The following is an 18,202-nucleotide window of genomic DNA, read 5'->3' on the forward strand; positions in this document are numbered from 1 at the left end:
TCAGTTTTATTAAAAAAACTTTTTTAAAAAAAAATTTAAACAAACCTTTTTATTTACTTAAAATCAAATCTTATTTATTTATTTATTTTAATAATAAATCAAATTCTTTTAAAACAAAATCTATTTTTAAATTTAATTAAAACCTTACCTTAAAAATAATAAGGTAAAATATGTTATTTTTAATGAAAACAAATAAAATTTTATAATATAAAATATTAATATTAATGTTAATAATATAAATAAATAAAATAATAAAATTTGAGCCGGACCACGATGTCAACGATAGGTTGTATGAGAGCACATCCATGGTTGCTGCGAGTGATAAAAGCTATGGAGGAGATGTTGAAGAGAGTGGAATTTGGTGATGGAAGCTGTGTGATTTGGTTGGAGGTGTTATTGGAGATGCCTTGTTTGCATGCTAGAATGCATATAAAAGTGGTTGAAGATGAGCCATTATTGCCCTACTTGTACATTTCAAATGCCCACAAACTGAATTCTCTATTGTTTTTTTTTAGAGTTTGTTTTTATTTTTCAATCGATATATTGTAGGGATGAGATCTACATTTAAACACTTTCTTTGTTTAGTAAAACAAAAAATCTCTTTTTTTTTTCCGAAACTTTACTAGGTTTTTAGAATGGTGTTCTTTGCTAAAATAATTTTAGTGTATCGTAGTTTTGAAAATTTCCACTCTCTTCAACGTCTCCTCGATAGCTTTATCACTCGCAGCCACCATGGATGTGCTGATTTTCCAATACATCAAATTAACTCTCGTACAAAAAACCTTCCCAAAAAGGCAACGATTCTCATTCTTTTTCCCTTATTGCACCCATTGCCTTATTATCTCGTCACCAGCATCTTTTGAGTTGATCTCAATGGACCCTCCATATAATCTCGCCCAATCCCTAGAGAGCTGCTGGCTCAACGTCTCGTCCCCGTGGTTGAAGATATTAGCATCGAGTCGGTGACTCGACAGCGGTATTTTGCCGCTTTGTTGTTGCTGTAGAAGCATTGTGAAGTCATCTTGTTGTATGAAGCAACTTTGTTTGATTTGAAAGGTTAAGTTGAGGCTGATTTCTTCCACACCTTCGTCAGGTCGTTGGAGTTTGATAATCTTATACAGAACCAAAAGATACAAAATTTTTACATATCTATGGTAAATCGGCTAATACAAAATTCAACTCTCAAGGCTTTCTTAACACCGATGCACATCTTCAACCGTGGTATTTGCGACAACACTCTGCAGCGTTTCCTATCATGACAGTTCAAAGAATATGAAGATTGCATTAACATATCAGCCATGACACACCAAATAATAAACCACTGGCTCCATGTCAAACGAGAAGCAGCTGCAGCATCTGCAACTCGCGATCATAACAACAATTCCAATTCCATTGCGTTTGGGAGAGTTTTTTCTCTTGAAGTTACCTTTCATTTGTGGAATTCGGTCATTGAAGATGATGATGATGATTATGCTATGGTTCCAGCAAGTGAAGTTGCTATTGAGAAGATGTTAAAGACCGTAAAGTTTGAGGAGATTGTACTGGAATCAGCAACTACTTGTGTGATTTGCTTGGAGGAGATCACCACGATGCCCAACCAAGATATCGACAATGGAATGTTATTGGTGCATATCCCTTGTTTGCATGTGTTTCATCATATATGCATCCTCAAATGGCTTAACAACAGTCACTATTGTCCCACTTGTAGATGTGAAATGCCTACAAATTGAACAAATGCTCAACATTCTACACAGTTACATACATGTATATGAGCTACAGAGAATTTTAAATTGTATTTAGGACTTGAACCGTTAATTCTCTCTCCCTGTGTGGTTCTTTTGTGTAGTTGCTTTTCCATGCTTTTGTTCAAGAAACCATATAAATTAGATTCTTATTATTTTCTTCTTTGTTAATTTTTTTACCCATCCAAATTTTTAAGTTGTTAGTCTCCGTCGCAATTCAACGATTTAATAAACAAGTCCGAACTAGTTACATGTTTGTGCCAAAAATTCCTAGAAACTTAAAAGAGGTAGATGAAAATTTGAAATGGGTCTACTAGGTTTAGATTAAAACAAAAAGTTCAATTCGAAGTTAGCTGAAATCTTCTTTTTTTTTTCCAAAAGTCGATGAAAAAGTGGACGGGTATTGTGTTTTGTTCTTAGCTTGGCGTGCTTGCTTCCCTTTAAAGAAGCACAACCGTAACACTTTGAAGTGTTAGGTGAATCACTAAATTCTTTCGGTATCGCCCTCTCTCGAAGCAGTATAACACAAATTCATATGGTTGGATCGAACTCACAATCTCTTAGTTGGTGATATATGTCAATTATCGCTGAGCTATACTTACTTTGGCTTGTCCAAATATCTAAAAGTTAAAATAAAATCACCTTTACAAAATATATGATTCGAATTTCCGAAGCAATAAATAAAGAAAGTATTTAATTTTCTCCATTTATATATTGTTTTAATTAACCTTCCATCGAAAATATATGTCAATTAGTGTTAAGTTATGCTAGTTTTGGTATGCATAAATATTTAAAAGTAAAAAAAAAAAAAAAAGATCACCCTTACTAAATACATGATTCCAATTCCCATGGCAATAAATAAGGAAAGTTTAAAATTTTATAGTTTGAAGACCAATTTAATACAAATTTGAAAGTACAGAGACTAAATGGTTAATTACAAACTAAAGATCATGACTAAATCGTTACTTCACTGAAAGTACAACGCCAAAAGTGTTTTTTGACATAATAAATAATTAATATTTTAGAAATATATATTAGAAACTATAAACAGTAGTCATTCTGAGTCTTTACTGAGTCTTAGAATAAAATTATATTTAAATAGATTTTGAAAATTTATTTTAAAGAATATAATGATTTGTAATAGATATGGATAATTTGAATTAATTATTAGTTCAATCAAACATTCTCTTTATACATTGCCAATCGATCATTTTATCTATACTAGTATGTAACCACGTGCAATTGCACGAAATATTTTTAATTTAATAGTAACATAAAAAAATAAAAGGACGAAAAAGGAATATCGCTAATTGAAAAAAAATCAATAATGAACACATAAGAAAATTAAGATGTATCTATACAAACTTTCTCAGAATATATTTATTTATTTTAAAGCAAACACTTAACTCCGAATCCAATTCTAAGATCTCAAACATATAATATAAAATATAGATGGACTAATCTATCTCATGCCCCTCAATATCACATCTTGAGTTGTATTTTAGATTACAAATACTTAAAAAGTAAATTCCATGCGAGAGAATTAAATGTGAAGAAAATAAATTAGAGTTCAAATCGTTGGTGGAACAGGGGTGAATACTCGCTCTTTCTATAACAGTGGAGAATGAAAGAGTTAATTGAACTTTTAAAATTCAAGTTCATTTATAATTCTATAATTGATTATGATAAAAAATAAAATCTTAAGTTTTTTTAAAAAGCTCAACTTTTCCTATCCATACTTTTTTATACGTTTATGAATTTAGGATCATATATTTTATAAATAAATTTTGTGAAATAGATTTTGAAATTACTAAAATTGATGCTTGTAATTTATATTTATGTGATCTTTTTCTAGTTTGGATTCAATTATATATAGGTTTGATGGTAAAATAGACATTCACATTTAATAGCATTTTTTTTAATTTATCAACAAATAAAAATCATTTTTATTAAATAAATAAAATTTAATGATAATTTTGTAATCAAAAGCAATGTTTACATAATCATAATGAGCCATAGTTTTCGTTCATATTTCACTTCACCTTTCATTTCTCTGTGTGGAATATCTATTGTCTCCCCTCAATCTGTAGTCTTCTTCCATCGCTGTCATTCACCATCCCATTGCTCGTCGCCGCCATACCGATAATTGCCACAACTACCAATTGATGCTCATTACAACCCACTGGTGCTCGCTATTACCGTCTACTAATGTTCATCGTAGTTGCCACCGCACTCATATTTATCGTCATCTTTTGTATCAATCCTACGTCATTCTTGTTTTTTCAATAGAAAAAGAATTTAAAACAAATTTGGTAAAAAGCATAGAATCAATGAAATGAAGAGAATTTGTTACAAGGGGAGGGTACGTAATTTCTAGTAGATAAAGATGCGTAAAGTCGAACAAATTGATAAAGAGAGAGACTCACCTTAACCGCACTTCGAACTATGTTATCCATTTTTTCCTTATTATTCATCAATTGCATTATTCTTTTTCGGGATCGGCCTCTCTGTTGTCGGCAATTTTGTTTGCAACTTCTCTCACCTTCTACGACAAAATTATATTTGGAGAGTTTGATGATATGTTTTGTATTTATATATTTTATGTGGAATTTTAATAGTTAGCGGTTTTAGTATAATAATAAAGATAATAATAAATAAATTGGTAAGGGTTTATGTGTTTAATTGTAAAGATAATTAAGTGGTTGGTTAAAAAACACAAAAAGAAAAGAGACATTTTTATGTATTTAATTGTAAATATAATTAATTGGTATCAGTTACAAAAAATTAAAATTATATTTTCGTATTAAAACAAAGCAATCATTGCACGAGTATAACCCAAATTGCATATATGTGTGCAATTAAAAAACTAATTTTATATTTTTTTCAAACTTAATTTGAGTTTATTTATTTGTAATTATCAAATGGACATTATAGTCCAAAAATATTTTTTAAACATCCTAGCATTTTAATATAGTATAGATATAGATATTTATAAACAATAATTTGAATTAATTTATTAGTTCAAATTTAATCAATCGTTTCCTTATTTTTCAATTTTTGTTTTTTTAAAGAAATTAAGTTAAAATAATACATTTCGTCCCTGCACTTTTACTAAAGTAACAATTTAGTTCCAATTCCAAAAAATTTGACTTAAGATAATAATAATAATAATAATAATAATAATTTTTAAAATAGTATTTTAATTATCAACTAATTAAAAAAAGATTAATATAATTTTTTATTAGAGGAAGCATTATTATTTATACAAAAAATATTACTAAATTTTACACTTAAATATTTAATAATAATAATTGTATAATATAAATTTCAAAAATTGCCGTAGATGACCCATGGTCCTGGAGAGAAGATAAATTAGATATTAGAAATTTAAAGCTTTTGAAATTTGAAAATATTAAGTATTCAATCAATAATTTTACGGGTCTTTTATCTCCTGGATGACCGAATTAAAAATTAAAAAAAAAAGTTTTCAAAATTTGAAAAGATTAAGAAATTAAAAATGAATAGAGATTAGAGATAAAGGATAAAGGAATTTGAAAATGAAGTAGGAAACCGAAACTGAAATCCAATAGAATTGAGTTTCCCACAACATTAAGGAAATGGGAATAAGCTGCTGCCTCCTATATATAAATGTCTTGATGTCTCATAATTTTCATCATTCAAAACTCTCATCTCATCTTCACTCTGAATCAAATATTTAGTTGGTTGTTGAATCTTGTGTGAACAAAATATAATTAATGGAGCATCTCCGTGATCTTCTTGGAGATTCTACAGTGGGCATGTCAATCAAAGTCAAAAATGGCATCGATCCTGATCTTGAATTAATATCAATATCAATGGTGGAAAAAATCAGGCTGAAACTCCATGTACAGGCCCAATACGATCATTTCCAAGTCTTAGGGGAACATGCTCCAACATTGGTGAGCCATCGCCAAACCCCTACGTTTTGCTTCGCTGATTACCAACTTCCAGAGTGCATCTTCAACCGTGGCATTCGCAACAAGACTCTACAACGCTTCCTATCATTGCAATTCAAAGAATATGAAGACTCCATTAACATACAAGCCATGACACACCAAATAATAAATCATTGGATCCATGTCAAACGAGAAGCAGCTGCAGCAGCAACTCATGATCATAATGATAATTCCAATTCCAGTGCATTTGGGAGAGTTTTTCCCCTTGAAGTTACCCTGCATTTGTGGAACTCAGTCATTCACTATGATGATGATGATTATTATGCTATGATTCCAGCAAGCGAAGTTGGTATTGAGAAGATGTTAAAGACCGTAACGTTTGAGGAGATTGCACCGGAATCAACAACTACTTGTGTCATTTGCTTGGAGGAGATCACCAACCAAGATATGGATAGTGGAATGTCATTACTGCAGATGCCTTGCTTGCATGTGTTTCATGGAAGATGCATTAAGAAGTGGCTTAACAACAGTCATTATTGTCCCACTTGTAGATTTCAAATGCCTACCAATTCAACAAATTCTCATCAATAGATTTATAAAAAAATATAAAACGTGTTGTTTTTTAAATAGAGCATGTATTATGTTATGGATTTGTTTCCTACTATACACATCTTGATCTCCTACTTTTCATGTCATTTAAATAAAATATCACATTTTAAAATCCACTAAAACTAGGCGAAGATAAAAGTAAATTTAAAAAATTTGGTTTTAAATTTGAAATTCACCACGAATTCAAATACCTCTTTTAAGAGGGGTGAAAACCAACCAATGAAATAGTACATAAAAAAAAAAAAAAACAAGAACAATTTTTAAAAATAGAAAACTAAAAACGAAATGTTATCAAACAATCCCTTAATTAATATCGTAATAAAACGTCATTTGATAGACATCATTTCCCGATGTTTTATGAAAGCGTTAGGATAGAGCTCCAATCTCGTCGGGAAAGGGAATTTATCTTTTGGTGTTATATTCTTACTGAGGTTAACTATTAATTACTGTAGTTAAAGTTAACCGCTTGTACAATTATTTGGTTACAGACTGTTTTAGAGCTAATTGTATTGGGTTAGCTAGGTAACCAATTTTAAGCTCTTCTTTTGTAAGAAGTCTCTAACGAAAGACTCTGATTCAAAGTGGATGTAGACAAAGCATCGTAATAATCTTTGTGCTTTCTCTTCTTCTCTTCTTGCTAATACTTAGATTTGATTATTGTTTTGTTTTGTTTTCTATGTAAAAGACTAGCGGTATTTCAGATTTGTTAACACTTGGGAGGAGAACCAAGAAATTTGTTTACGTTGTTCCAAAATTTCTAAACTATTTTGAGAATATTTCTAAAAAATAAGAAACAAAAAATATAATAGTGGTAAACTGGAATCACCTCTTTCTACCATAATAATAATAATAAATAAAAATATTTAATTTCTAAAAAGTTATAAACTAAAGAATACAGGTAGAAGAACTAAATTGTTAATAACCTCGCGATGACCCTTAGGAATTAGTAATTTCTACGTGTTTCTCGGTACCAAATGTTGTAGGATCAGGTGGTTGTCGTCTCAGATTAGTTGGGCTCGGATACTTATTGATATAAAATTTAAAAAAAAAACGAAGTTGTTAATAGGAACTATCACGGGAAATTGATCCCTATATAACCTAAAAAGTTTTAGGTTTTGCTCAAATTACCCAACATGAAGTATTTCACTTTTCTAATCTAAGAGAAGTTTTTGTGACACATCAGAGGCTATGAAAAGACAAAACTACCCCTAATTTATATGGAGAAGTTCAAATTTTTGGAGGCTGAAGTACTAAAAAAACTCGACTAGATCGTAGCCAACTCAACCGAGTTTTTTAACGCTTCTGACCAACCCCAATAAATTATCACCAACTTTGTACCAACATTAATTTCATTCCACATATTTTGTATACGATAAATAACAAAATCTTCTTAGAGCACGAAAATCTCCATATCTTCCATGTTTTTGTGACCCTTGAAAAAATTCATTTTTTAGATGTGTAGATTCTTTGAACGATAAACTCCGAAAGTCATATTTTGAAGGTTGATTCCATTTCAAAAAATTGGTGACATATCAAAAAACTAAGAAAAGGAAGAAACGAAAAAAAAAACCCTAAAATTAATTCCGATCTCTTCTCTTAGATTTGTGTGGGCATTTGAAACCTGCAAATTGGACAGTAATGGCTGTTCTTCAGCCATTCTCGTATGCACCGTCCATGAAACACATGTAAACACGGCATTTGCAAACCAAATTCCCCCTTCTTTCTCAATCCCTCCAAACAGATCACACAATTTCTCGCCTGTTCTTCGATTCCGATTCTCCTCATCTCCGTTACCGCTCTGCCGTACGCCGGCACCATTCCGCTTTCTCCCGCCGCCACGCTCATTCCATCCGGCCTAATTTCATGGCGCGCCTCGACGCTCCACAGAATCAAATCCACCATCATCGCGAATACTCTGTTCGAGCTTCTCGAATTCGCTTCGTCTCTGATCTGAATCCACCGCTCGATTAGGGCGTCGGCGACGATTTCGGCGTCGATTTCTTGCTCGAATCGGTCGAAACTCCAGGCGAGGCGGCGGAAGAGGGAGTCGCCGCCGCGATTGAAGATTCCGGCCGGGAATTGGTGGTCGCAGAGTGGAATTCGTAGGTCTTGCCATTGCCATACCAGCGTCCGTTTGCCATCCTCTGCTACGTCGAAGCAGCAGCGGTGTATAACCTACCACTAAAAGTTATATTATAACCTCTTTGAATATATAATATAAAGAAATTATTTTTGGTTTTTTTTAATTAAACTTAGAAACATTATTTTCACTTGAATCTAAACCCAAGAAAAAAAAGTGGTTTAACAAATTTGTTTTTGTTTTTTTGAAATTTGGCTACGAATTTAAACATTGTCTCGAGAGAAGTGAAAGTTTTTTTTTTTAAATGCAATAATAAAAGGGTGGAGATTTGAACTCACGACCTTTTAACTAGAGATACATGACGATTCTGAATTGTGAATAATGGTGAAAGAAATGTTCGACCTTGCATGGATAAATAGATGATCCCTAGAGTTGTTACCTTGATTGTAGAGTGTGCATCAGCTTGAATTTAAGCACATGATGGGAAGTCTAATTTGGAGCCTATGACGTATATTAATTCCCCTGTGCAGCACAACACCATAAAAAGAATTTAGGTTTTTTAAGGGCAAGGTTGGCCCAAATTTTGGTGGCTAAAACAATCAGTGTGTTTGCACTATGGTCAGAAAGCAAAACCTTCATTGATTTGACAATGAAAATACCATTTTTAGTTTTATGTTTAAAAAGTTAGAAAATTAAAAATATATATTAGGGAGAAAAAATTATAAGTACAGTAGAGATGACAGTAGTATAGGACGAGATTGAGGATGTCCTTTTCCATTCTCGTACTCGTAGAAAAATTTTAATCTTTCATCTCCACCTTGTTCTTCGAGAATCTAGATCCATGTTAAAGAATACTTATTTGGTGATAGGGAAAGTTATTTTATAATTAATTTTAATTATTTTTAGAATTTAAAAATAAAAAAGTGTAATAAATATATATTAGTTATTTTTAGAATTATTATTTACTAGTATAAATATTTAGTTTTAAAAAATATTTAATATTTTATTCATAATTGAGTAAATATGTCAATAAAATATATATTAAATATTTAAAAAATAAAATCGGAGATTGGGTCGAGACATGCATTTCTTATTTTTGGAGCACGGACCCAACTAGGAGTGTTCATGGGTTGGGTTAGGTCGGGTTAGGGGATTTTTTTGGACCAACCCGATTTTTCGGGTTGATCAGATCACAGAACCGGTGGAACCGAATATGATGGCCAACCCGACCCAAAATTTTTGGCTTGGATCGGGTTGGGTCACCGGGTTGTTATTAGTTTCAAGTTCCAGATCAAAACACATCACCTTAGTAGATCCAAACACATCACCTTAGTAGATCCAAACAAATCATCGTAGTTTCAAATTCCAGATCTAAACAAACCAAGAGAAGGAAATAATAGAGAAAATCCACTCACATTAAAAGGAACAAAAAATACCCAACTTATAACATTCATACAGTCACACAATAGATATGGAGATTGATGCAATGGGCAACAAACAGCGCGACAAGCGAAGGAAGACGGCTTGCAGCAATGGACGATGGTGATGGGCCTTCAGCAACAGACGAGGCGACGAGCTTGCGGCAACGAACGATTGCGACATGCGACGGATAGATAGCGACGATGAACAAGATAAAATCGTGATAGATGAGAGAAGTGAAATCGAGTTTGAGGGATGAGTGATAAATTGAGAGATGAAATCAGAGATTAAAGACGTGAGATGAAGAATAAATCTGAGGAGATGAAAGATATGAGATGGAAGGGAAATCTGAGGGGATGGAAGAGGGGAGATCGAAGATGGAGGCGCATAATGAGAAGAAAAACTCTAAAACTTAAATATATATATAATATAATATAATATTAAGATAATGATTTCGGTTCGGTTCGGTTCGAACCGATTTTTTCTTAGTCGAACCTGCGAACCGAACCGAACTGATCGGTTCACAGAAAATTTAACCCAACCCAACCCGAACCTTTATCTAACCCAGCCCAACCCTTACGGTTTAGGTTGGATTGGTCAGGTTCATTGGATTGTCAGTTTTCTTGAACACCCCTAGACCCAACCTTGCAAGAATTTTTGTCATCCCTAAAGCAGAGACATGAAACGACTAGAGAGATAAAAATAAACTTTTGAAAGATAAATTTTAGAGAAATAAAGAAAAAGATTTGGAAAAAAAATTAGTGAAAAAAAGTTAAAGATAAAAAAAAAAACTTTTTCTCGAGAAAAACGAGTAAAGCTTGAGAAGAAAAGATACATTAAAGACAAATAAAGAAATTAGAAAGAAAAAGAAAAATTATAATATGCAAAACTTTAGAGATAAAAGCAAGATTCGAGAGGTAAATAAATACAAAGAGAAAAAATTGAAAGAGAAGAGGAGATATCATTTTAGAGGAAAAATAGATTAGAAAGAAAAATAATAATTATAAAAGACAAATCTTAAAGAGAGAAAAGTTCAGAAAAATACTAAAATTTTAAATTCAAAAAAATATTAAAATTTTTGAGAAAGAAATAAGAGTGATCCGTTAGAACAAAAAGAAAAAATACATAGAGAAAAAAATTTTGGAGAGTGAAAAATAATGATAAATATTTAAAATATTATTATTTTAGAGAGGAAAAAATAAATGTTTTAAAGAAATATTTACAAAGAAAAATATTTTAGAATGACAAAGGTATTTGTTAGAGATAAATATATGAAATAAAATAATTAAGTATTAAGAGAAAAAATAAGATTTTAAAATTTTTTTTCCTTTTTTTTTTGAAATTTACATAGAATTTTTCAATGGTTTTTGAAAAAAAAAATTGAATGGGTTTTCCCCGGTTTTCAAAAAACTAAGAACAAAAAACAAAATTAATTAATTGGTTTTCAAACGGGCCATAAATTGTTTTTATTAGAAGGAGCATTATTATTGATATAAAATATATTACTAAATTAAAATGGTATGATATTTAATAATAATAATTCAGAAATTGCCGTAGATGACCATTTACAACCAAAAAGTTTTGAAATTTAAAAAAGATTAGGATAAAGATATAAAAGAGATTCGAAAATGAAGTAATAAATGGAAAACAAAAGCCAATAGAATTCAGTTTCCCAAAACAATATGGAAATGGGAATAAGCTCTTCCCTCCTAACTCTTATATATAAATCTCTCTAATGTCTCCTAATTTTCATCGTTGAAAACTCTGAAACAAAGTTTTTTGTTGTTATTGAATTTTGTGTTAAAAATATAACTAATGGAGCATCTACGTGATCTTCTTGAGGATTCCACGATGGAAATATCAATCAAGGTTAAAGCTGGCTCCTCCTCCTCCTCTCAGTTACAATTTGAAGCTCCTTCTGATCTTGAATCGTCAATATCGGTAGTGAAAGAGATCAGGATGGAACTCCAAGTCCAAGCCGAATGTCATCACTTCCAAGTGGTCTCCACTACTCCAACTTTGGTTAGCCATCACCATTCCCCTACATTCTTCACAGCAGCTTACCAACTTCCTGTGCACATCTTCAACCGTGGCATTTGCGACAACACTCTGCAGCGTTTCCTATCATGGTAGTTCAAAGAATATGAAGATTGCATTAACATACCAGCCATGACATACCAAATAATAAACCACTGGCTCCATGTCAAACGAGAAGCAGCTGCAGCAGCTACCACTCGTGATCGTAACAACAATTCCAATTCCATTGCGTTTGGGAGAGTTTTTCCTCTTGAAGTTACCTTGCATTTGTGGAATTCGGTCATTGAAGATGATGATGATGATTATGCTATGGTTCCAGCAAGCGAAGTTGGTATTGAGAAGATGTTAAAGACCGTAAAGTTTGAGGAGATTGTACTGGAATCAGCAACTACTTGTGTGATTTGTTTGGAGGAAATCACCACGATGCCCAACCAAGATATCGACAGTGGAATGTTATTGGTGCAGATGCCTTGCTTGCATGTGTTTCATAAAAAATGCATCCTCAAGTGGCTTAACAATAGTCATTATTGTCCCACTTGTAGATTTCAAATGCCTACAAATTTAACAAATGCTCAACATTCTACATAGTTACATGCATGTATATGAGCTACACGGAATTTTAAATTGTATTTGGGACTTGAACCGTTAATTTTGTTAATTTTCTCTCCCGTGTGGTTCTTGTGTGTAGTTGCTTTTCCATGCTTTGATAAAGAAACCATATAGATTAGATTGATCTTATTCTTTTCTTCTTTGTTAATTTTTTTTTACCCATCCAAAATTTTAAGTTGTTAGTCTCTTGTCGCAATTCAACAATTTAATAAACAAGTCCGAACTAATTACATGCTTGTTCCAAAAATTCGTAGAAACTAGATGAAAATTTGAAATGGGTCTACTAGGTTTAGATTAAAACAAAAAGTTCAATTCAACACAAACTCATATGGCACGTTTTGGACATAAAAATCAAATAAATTTAGATACCTAAATCAAGAAATTGGAAATCTAAATCATATCCTAAATTATATCCAAGTCATAATTGGATAAACCAATACTAAAATAATTCAAATCATATCATATTTTCATCTGTATCATCTCCTTTTCCTTAATCAATGTGGGACTCTGTTCTGCACTCCTTACAACCTAATGCTCTATTTTCTATGAATAATAAATTTAGATATTATAAAATATGAATTCTAAAAAGACCCTCTACGAGAATGTCTATATAAAAAAAATTGTTAAAATTTGTTAGTAGAAAAATAAGATATCATTGAGTTATTATTTTATTAACATTCTTATGGAGGCTAAGAGATAAAGAGAAAAGATGTATGAGAAGATGTTGGAGCCATTTGAAGAAAGAGAAAATAATAAAGCGGGGAGTTGAATAGTAAATTGACTAAGAAGTTGTTAACGGTCCGAGATATGAAGCTTAAAATTGTTATATATATTTTAATACAACATGTGGGGTGGAGGATCGAACTCACAACCTCTTAGTGATATATGTCAGTTATCGTTGAACTATGCTTGTTTTGGCTTGTCCAAATATTTAAAAGTTAAAATAAAATCATCTTTACAAAATATATGAGTCGAATTCCCGAAGCAATAAATAAAGAAAGTTTTTAATTTTCTCCTTTTATATATTGTTTTAATTAACCTTCCATCGAAGATATATGTCCATTAACACTAAGTTATGCTTGTTTTGATATGTCCAAATATTTAAAAATTAAAAAAAAACGATCACCTTTGCTAAATATATGATTCCAATTCCCATAGCAATAAATAAGGAAAGTTTTAAATTTTATAGTTTGAAGACCAAATTGTTACAAATTTAAAAGTAGAGAGACTAAATCGTTAATTACAAGCTAAAGATCAAGACTAAATTGTTACTTCACTGAAAGTACACGACCAAAAGTGTTTTTTAATATTTTGGAAATATAAATTGGAAACTATAAACAGCAGTCATTTTCAGTCTAGAATAACATTGTATTTAAATAGATTTTGAAAAATTATTTTAAAGAATAGAAAGAGTTGTAATCGATACAGATAACTTGAATTAATTATTAGTTCAATTGAACATTTTCTTTATATATTTTCAATCCATCATTTTCTTTATATATTTATAAACACTAATTTGAATTAATTATTAGTTCAATTGTGATCAATATTTTCCTTAATTTTCGATTTTTACTCTATTTTTCTTTTATAGAAATTGGGTTAAAAAACAGATTTCGTCCTCACTTTTACTAAAGTAACAATTTAGTTCTTGAATTTTAATTTGTAACTATTTAGTAGTCTTTGGACTTTTAAATTAGTAACAATTTAGTCCAACTCCAACAAATTCAACTTAATTAGGATAATAATAATAATAATTTTTCAAATATTATTTTATCAACCAATTAAAAAAGATTAATATAATTTTTCAATAGAGGAAGCATTATTATTGATACAAAAAATATTACTAAATTTTATACTCAAGATATTCAATAATAATAAATGTATAATATAAATTTCAAAAATTGTCGTAGATGACGCATGGAGATGAGACAAATTTGAAATTTGAAGTTTTTGAAATTTGAAAATATTAAGTATAGGTCTTTATCTCCTAGATGACCGAATTTAAAAAAAAAATTTAAAATTTGAAAAGATTAAGAAGATATTAATTACAAATGAATAGAGATTAGAGATAAGATAAAGGAATTTGAAAATGAAGTAGGAAATCGAAACTGAAACCCAATAGAATTGAGTTTCCTACAACATTAAGGAAATGGGAATAAGCTCATGCCTCCTATATATAAATGTCTTAATGTCTCCTAATTTTCATCATTCAAAACTCTGATCTCATCTTCACTCTGAATCAAAGTATTTAGTTGGTTGTTGAATCTTGTGTGAACAAAATATAATTAATGGAGCATCTCCGCGATCTTCTTGGAGATTCTACAGTGGGCATGTCAATCAAAGTCAAAAGTGGCATCGATCCTGATCTTGAATTAATATCAATATCAATGGTGGAAAAAATCAGGCTGAAACTCCATGTACAGGCCCAATACGATCATTTCCAAGTCTTAGGGGAACATGCTCCAACATTGGTGAGCCATCGCCAAACCCCTACGTTTTGCTTCGCTGATTACCAACTTCCAGAGTGCATCTTCAACCGTGGCATTCACGACAAGACTTTGCAGCGCTTCCTATCATGGCAGTTCAAAGAGTATGAAGACTCCATTAACATACAAGCCATGGCACACCAAATAATAAACCACTGGCTCCATGTCAAACGAGAAGTAGCTGCAACAGCTGCAAATCGTGATCATAATGACAATTCTAATTCCAGTGCATTTGGGAGAGTTTTTTCCCTTGAAGTTACGCTGCATTTGTGGAATTCAATCATTCATTATGATTATGATTATGACGATGATTATGCTATGGTTCCAGCAAGCGAAGTTGGTATTGAGAAGATGTTAAAGACCGTAAAGTTTGATGAGATTGCACCAGAATCAACAACTACTTGTGTCATTTGCTTGGAGGAGATCACCAACCAAGATATGGATAGTGGAATGTCATTACTGCAGATGCCTTGCTTGCATGTGTTTCATGGAAGATGCATTAAGAAGTGGCTTAACAACAGTCATTATTGTCCCACTTGTAGATTTCAAATGCCTACCAATTCAACAAATTCTCATCAATAGATTTATAAAAAAATATAAAACGTGTTGTTTTTTAAATAGAGCATGTATTATGTTATGGATTTGTTTCCTACTATACACATCTTGATCTCATTCTTGTCAAATTTCAAAATTAGTTGTTATAAATATTAAATACTGTTTTTGTGACCAAATTATAACCTTCGTTTTTTAAAGAGTAACAGAGAATCAATTAGACACTTTCTACTTTTTAAAATCCACTAATAATATATATAAGCATCTTATAAAATCTTACACAGTTTTTATAAACATTTTCAAAATGTATGCCAAAATTTGAAAATCAACAAAGTAGTTTTCAAAATTTTGTTTTACAATTTCCTAAATGCCTTGATAATTTTTTTTCTTTTTTCTTTTTTTTCCTATTATTATTATTATTTTGATAGGGAATAAAATCATCAAGTATGATAAAAGAGATAAAAGAATGATAATTAAAATTTAGAATCTTAAAGCGAAGTTTTATAATTAAAAAATATCTATAATATAAAGAAATTATTCATCTGCAATAATTATTAAATCACTAACTTAGAAACAAAGTCTGCCAAAATAAGAATGTTTCTGTTTTTAGAGTTGCATAACTCCAACCTTCACGGATTTAAAAATGATAAAACAAGCCAAAGCGATTTAGTCCACACGTTGTATTAAAAAAATGATAAAACAAATATTTTTATGGTTAAAAAACACATTTAGTGCCTGAACTTTCGTTAAAGTAACCATTTAATCCTTGAACCTTCAAAAGTAACGATTTAATCCTATTTGTTTGGCTCTTCAACTTATTCGTCATATTTCTTCTCCTCATTCTCAGCTATCGGCTAATTTTTCCTGTGTTGGATTTATTGGCTTATAATTTGTTTGTGCCATGAATTTTGATTGCGAAAATCAATATGCGATGGTAAGAAGATGTGTGTAATAACTATAAATAAAAATGGTGAGAAGGAATTCTGTCGAAGAGGATTATTTAATTTAGGGTTCATAGATTGATTTTGCATTATTAATTCGTACACATTCTCTTTCGTTAAATCTAATCTTATTTTTAATGCTAAGAGTTAAATTGTTATCAATTTTAAAGTACATGACTAATGATCAAGACTAAATATGTCTTTTAACTTATTTTTATTTATATTTTGAGAATGATTTTTTTAAAGAAAGTTACATATTTCCACAAAAATAATAATAAATAATAAAAATATATATACAATTCCAACCAAAACAAGGTATATGTATCCAACATGAAGGGTTCGAGTTCCCACCCACATATTATACTATAAAAATAAAAAAAAAAATATTCATTTCATAACCATTTCATTTTTTGTTTTTGTTTTTAAAAAACATGGTTGTTTAATAACCAATTCAATTTTCTGTGTTTTATTTTTCAAAAATAATTTTTAAAAAAAAATTTCAAAAACAGCTTTTGTTTTTCAAAATCTCATCTGCTCTTCTAAATATTCAACTTTTTTTCTTTCTCATATTTATCTCTAAAAAACTTATTTCACTCTAAATTTTTTTTATTTCTAAATTTCTCTATTTTGGTGTATTTTTGTCTATTTTGGTGTATTTTTGTTTTTTTCCGACCAGTTTCATTTATCTCCCTAAAAATTTAATATTTTATAATTTTAAATTGTATTTTATTTTTTCGTTCAATTTTCTTTCACTGTAACTTTTATTTATCTTTATATTTATTTATTTTCTCTAAAAATTTTATTTTGAATCTTGTTTTTATCTATAAATTTTCCACTATAACTTTTCTCTTTCTTTATAATTTCTTTTTTTTCTTCAACATATCTTTCCCTCTCGACTTTTTTTTTCTCTACAATTTTTCTCTTTTTGTCTTTTAACTTTTCTTTCATTAATTTTTCTTAATTCTTTTTATTTATCTCTCTAAAATTTATCTTCCAATATTTACATTTCACGACAAAAATTTCCGCAGGATCGGATCCCAAAAATACAAAATGCATGTTCCGACCATATCCCCGTCCCCGATTCCATTTTTTAAATAATTAATATATATTTATTACACTTTTTTATACTTAAATTATAAAAATAATTATAAAACCGATAATTTTTCGGAGACATTTTTACGAGCACGAAGATGGGGGAGAAGATCCTCACTCATCTTCTAAAAACAAAAAACAAAAAAATTGTTATCAAACATACATCGTTTTTTTTTTTAACAGAAAACCAAAAACCAAAATACTAAAAACAACAAAAACCAAAAATTAGAATAGTTATGACTAAGTATAGAAGAAACTAAATTGTTAATAGGGACTATCACTATGTTTCAACCAAAATTTAGAACATGGATCCTGAAACTTTGTTAAAATCAGGGTTTAGGGTTTATAAACCGATCAGAAAAATTGGTGATATATCAAAAACTAATAAAAGGAAGAAACAACCAAAAAAAAAACCCTAAAATTAGTTCTGATCTCTTCTCTTAGATTTGTGTAGGCATTTGAAACCTGCAAATTGGACAGTAATGGCTGTTCTTCAGCCATTCTCGTATGCACCGTCCATGAAACACATGTAAACACGGCATTTGCAAACCAAATTCCCCCTTCTTTCTCAATCCCTCCAAACAGATCACACAATTTCTCGCCTGTTCTTCGATTTCGATTCTCCTCAACATCTCCGTCACCGCTCCGCCGCACGCCGGCACCATTCCGGTTTCTCCCGCCGCCACGCTCATTCCATCCG

The 18,202-nt window shown here is 30.6% G+C and overlaps 1 protein-coding gene across 1 annotated transcript; it reads left to right on the plus strand.

Moving 5' to 3' along the window:
• The first annotated feature begins 1,298 nt into the window (after positions 1–1,298).
• Positions 1,299–1,730, plus strand: LOC111025083 (E3 ubiquitin-protein ligase RING1-like). Its single transcript, XM_022302942.1, has one exon. The coding sequence runs from the start codon at positions 1,299–1,301 to the stop codon at positions 1,728–1,730; it is 432 nt and encodes a 143-aa protein (XP_022158634.1).
• Positions 1,731–18,202: the final 16,472 nt, after the last annotated feature.

Source organism: Momordica charantia (genome assembly GCF_013281855.1).
Source record: "Momordica charantia cultivar OHB3-1 chromosome 4 unlocalized genomic scaffold, Mcharantia_2.0 BLBB01000004.1, whole genome shotgun sequence".
NCBI lineage: Eukaryota > Viridiplantae > Streptophyta > Magnoliopsida > Cucurbitales > Cucurbitaceae > Momordica > Momordica charantia.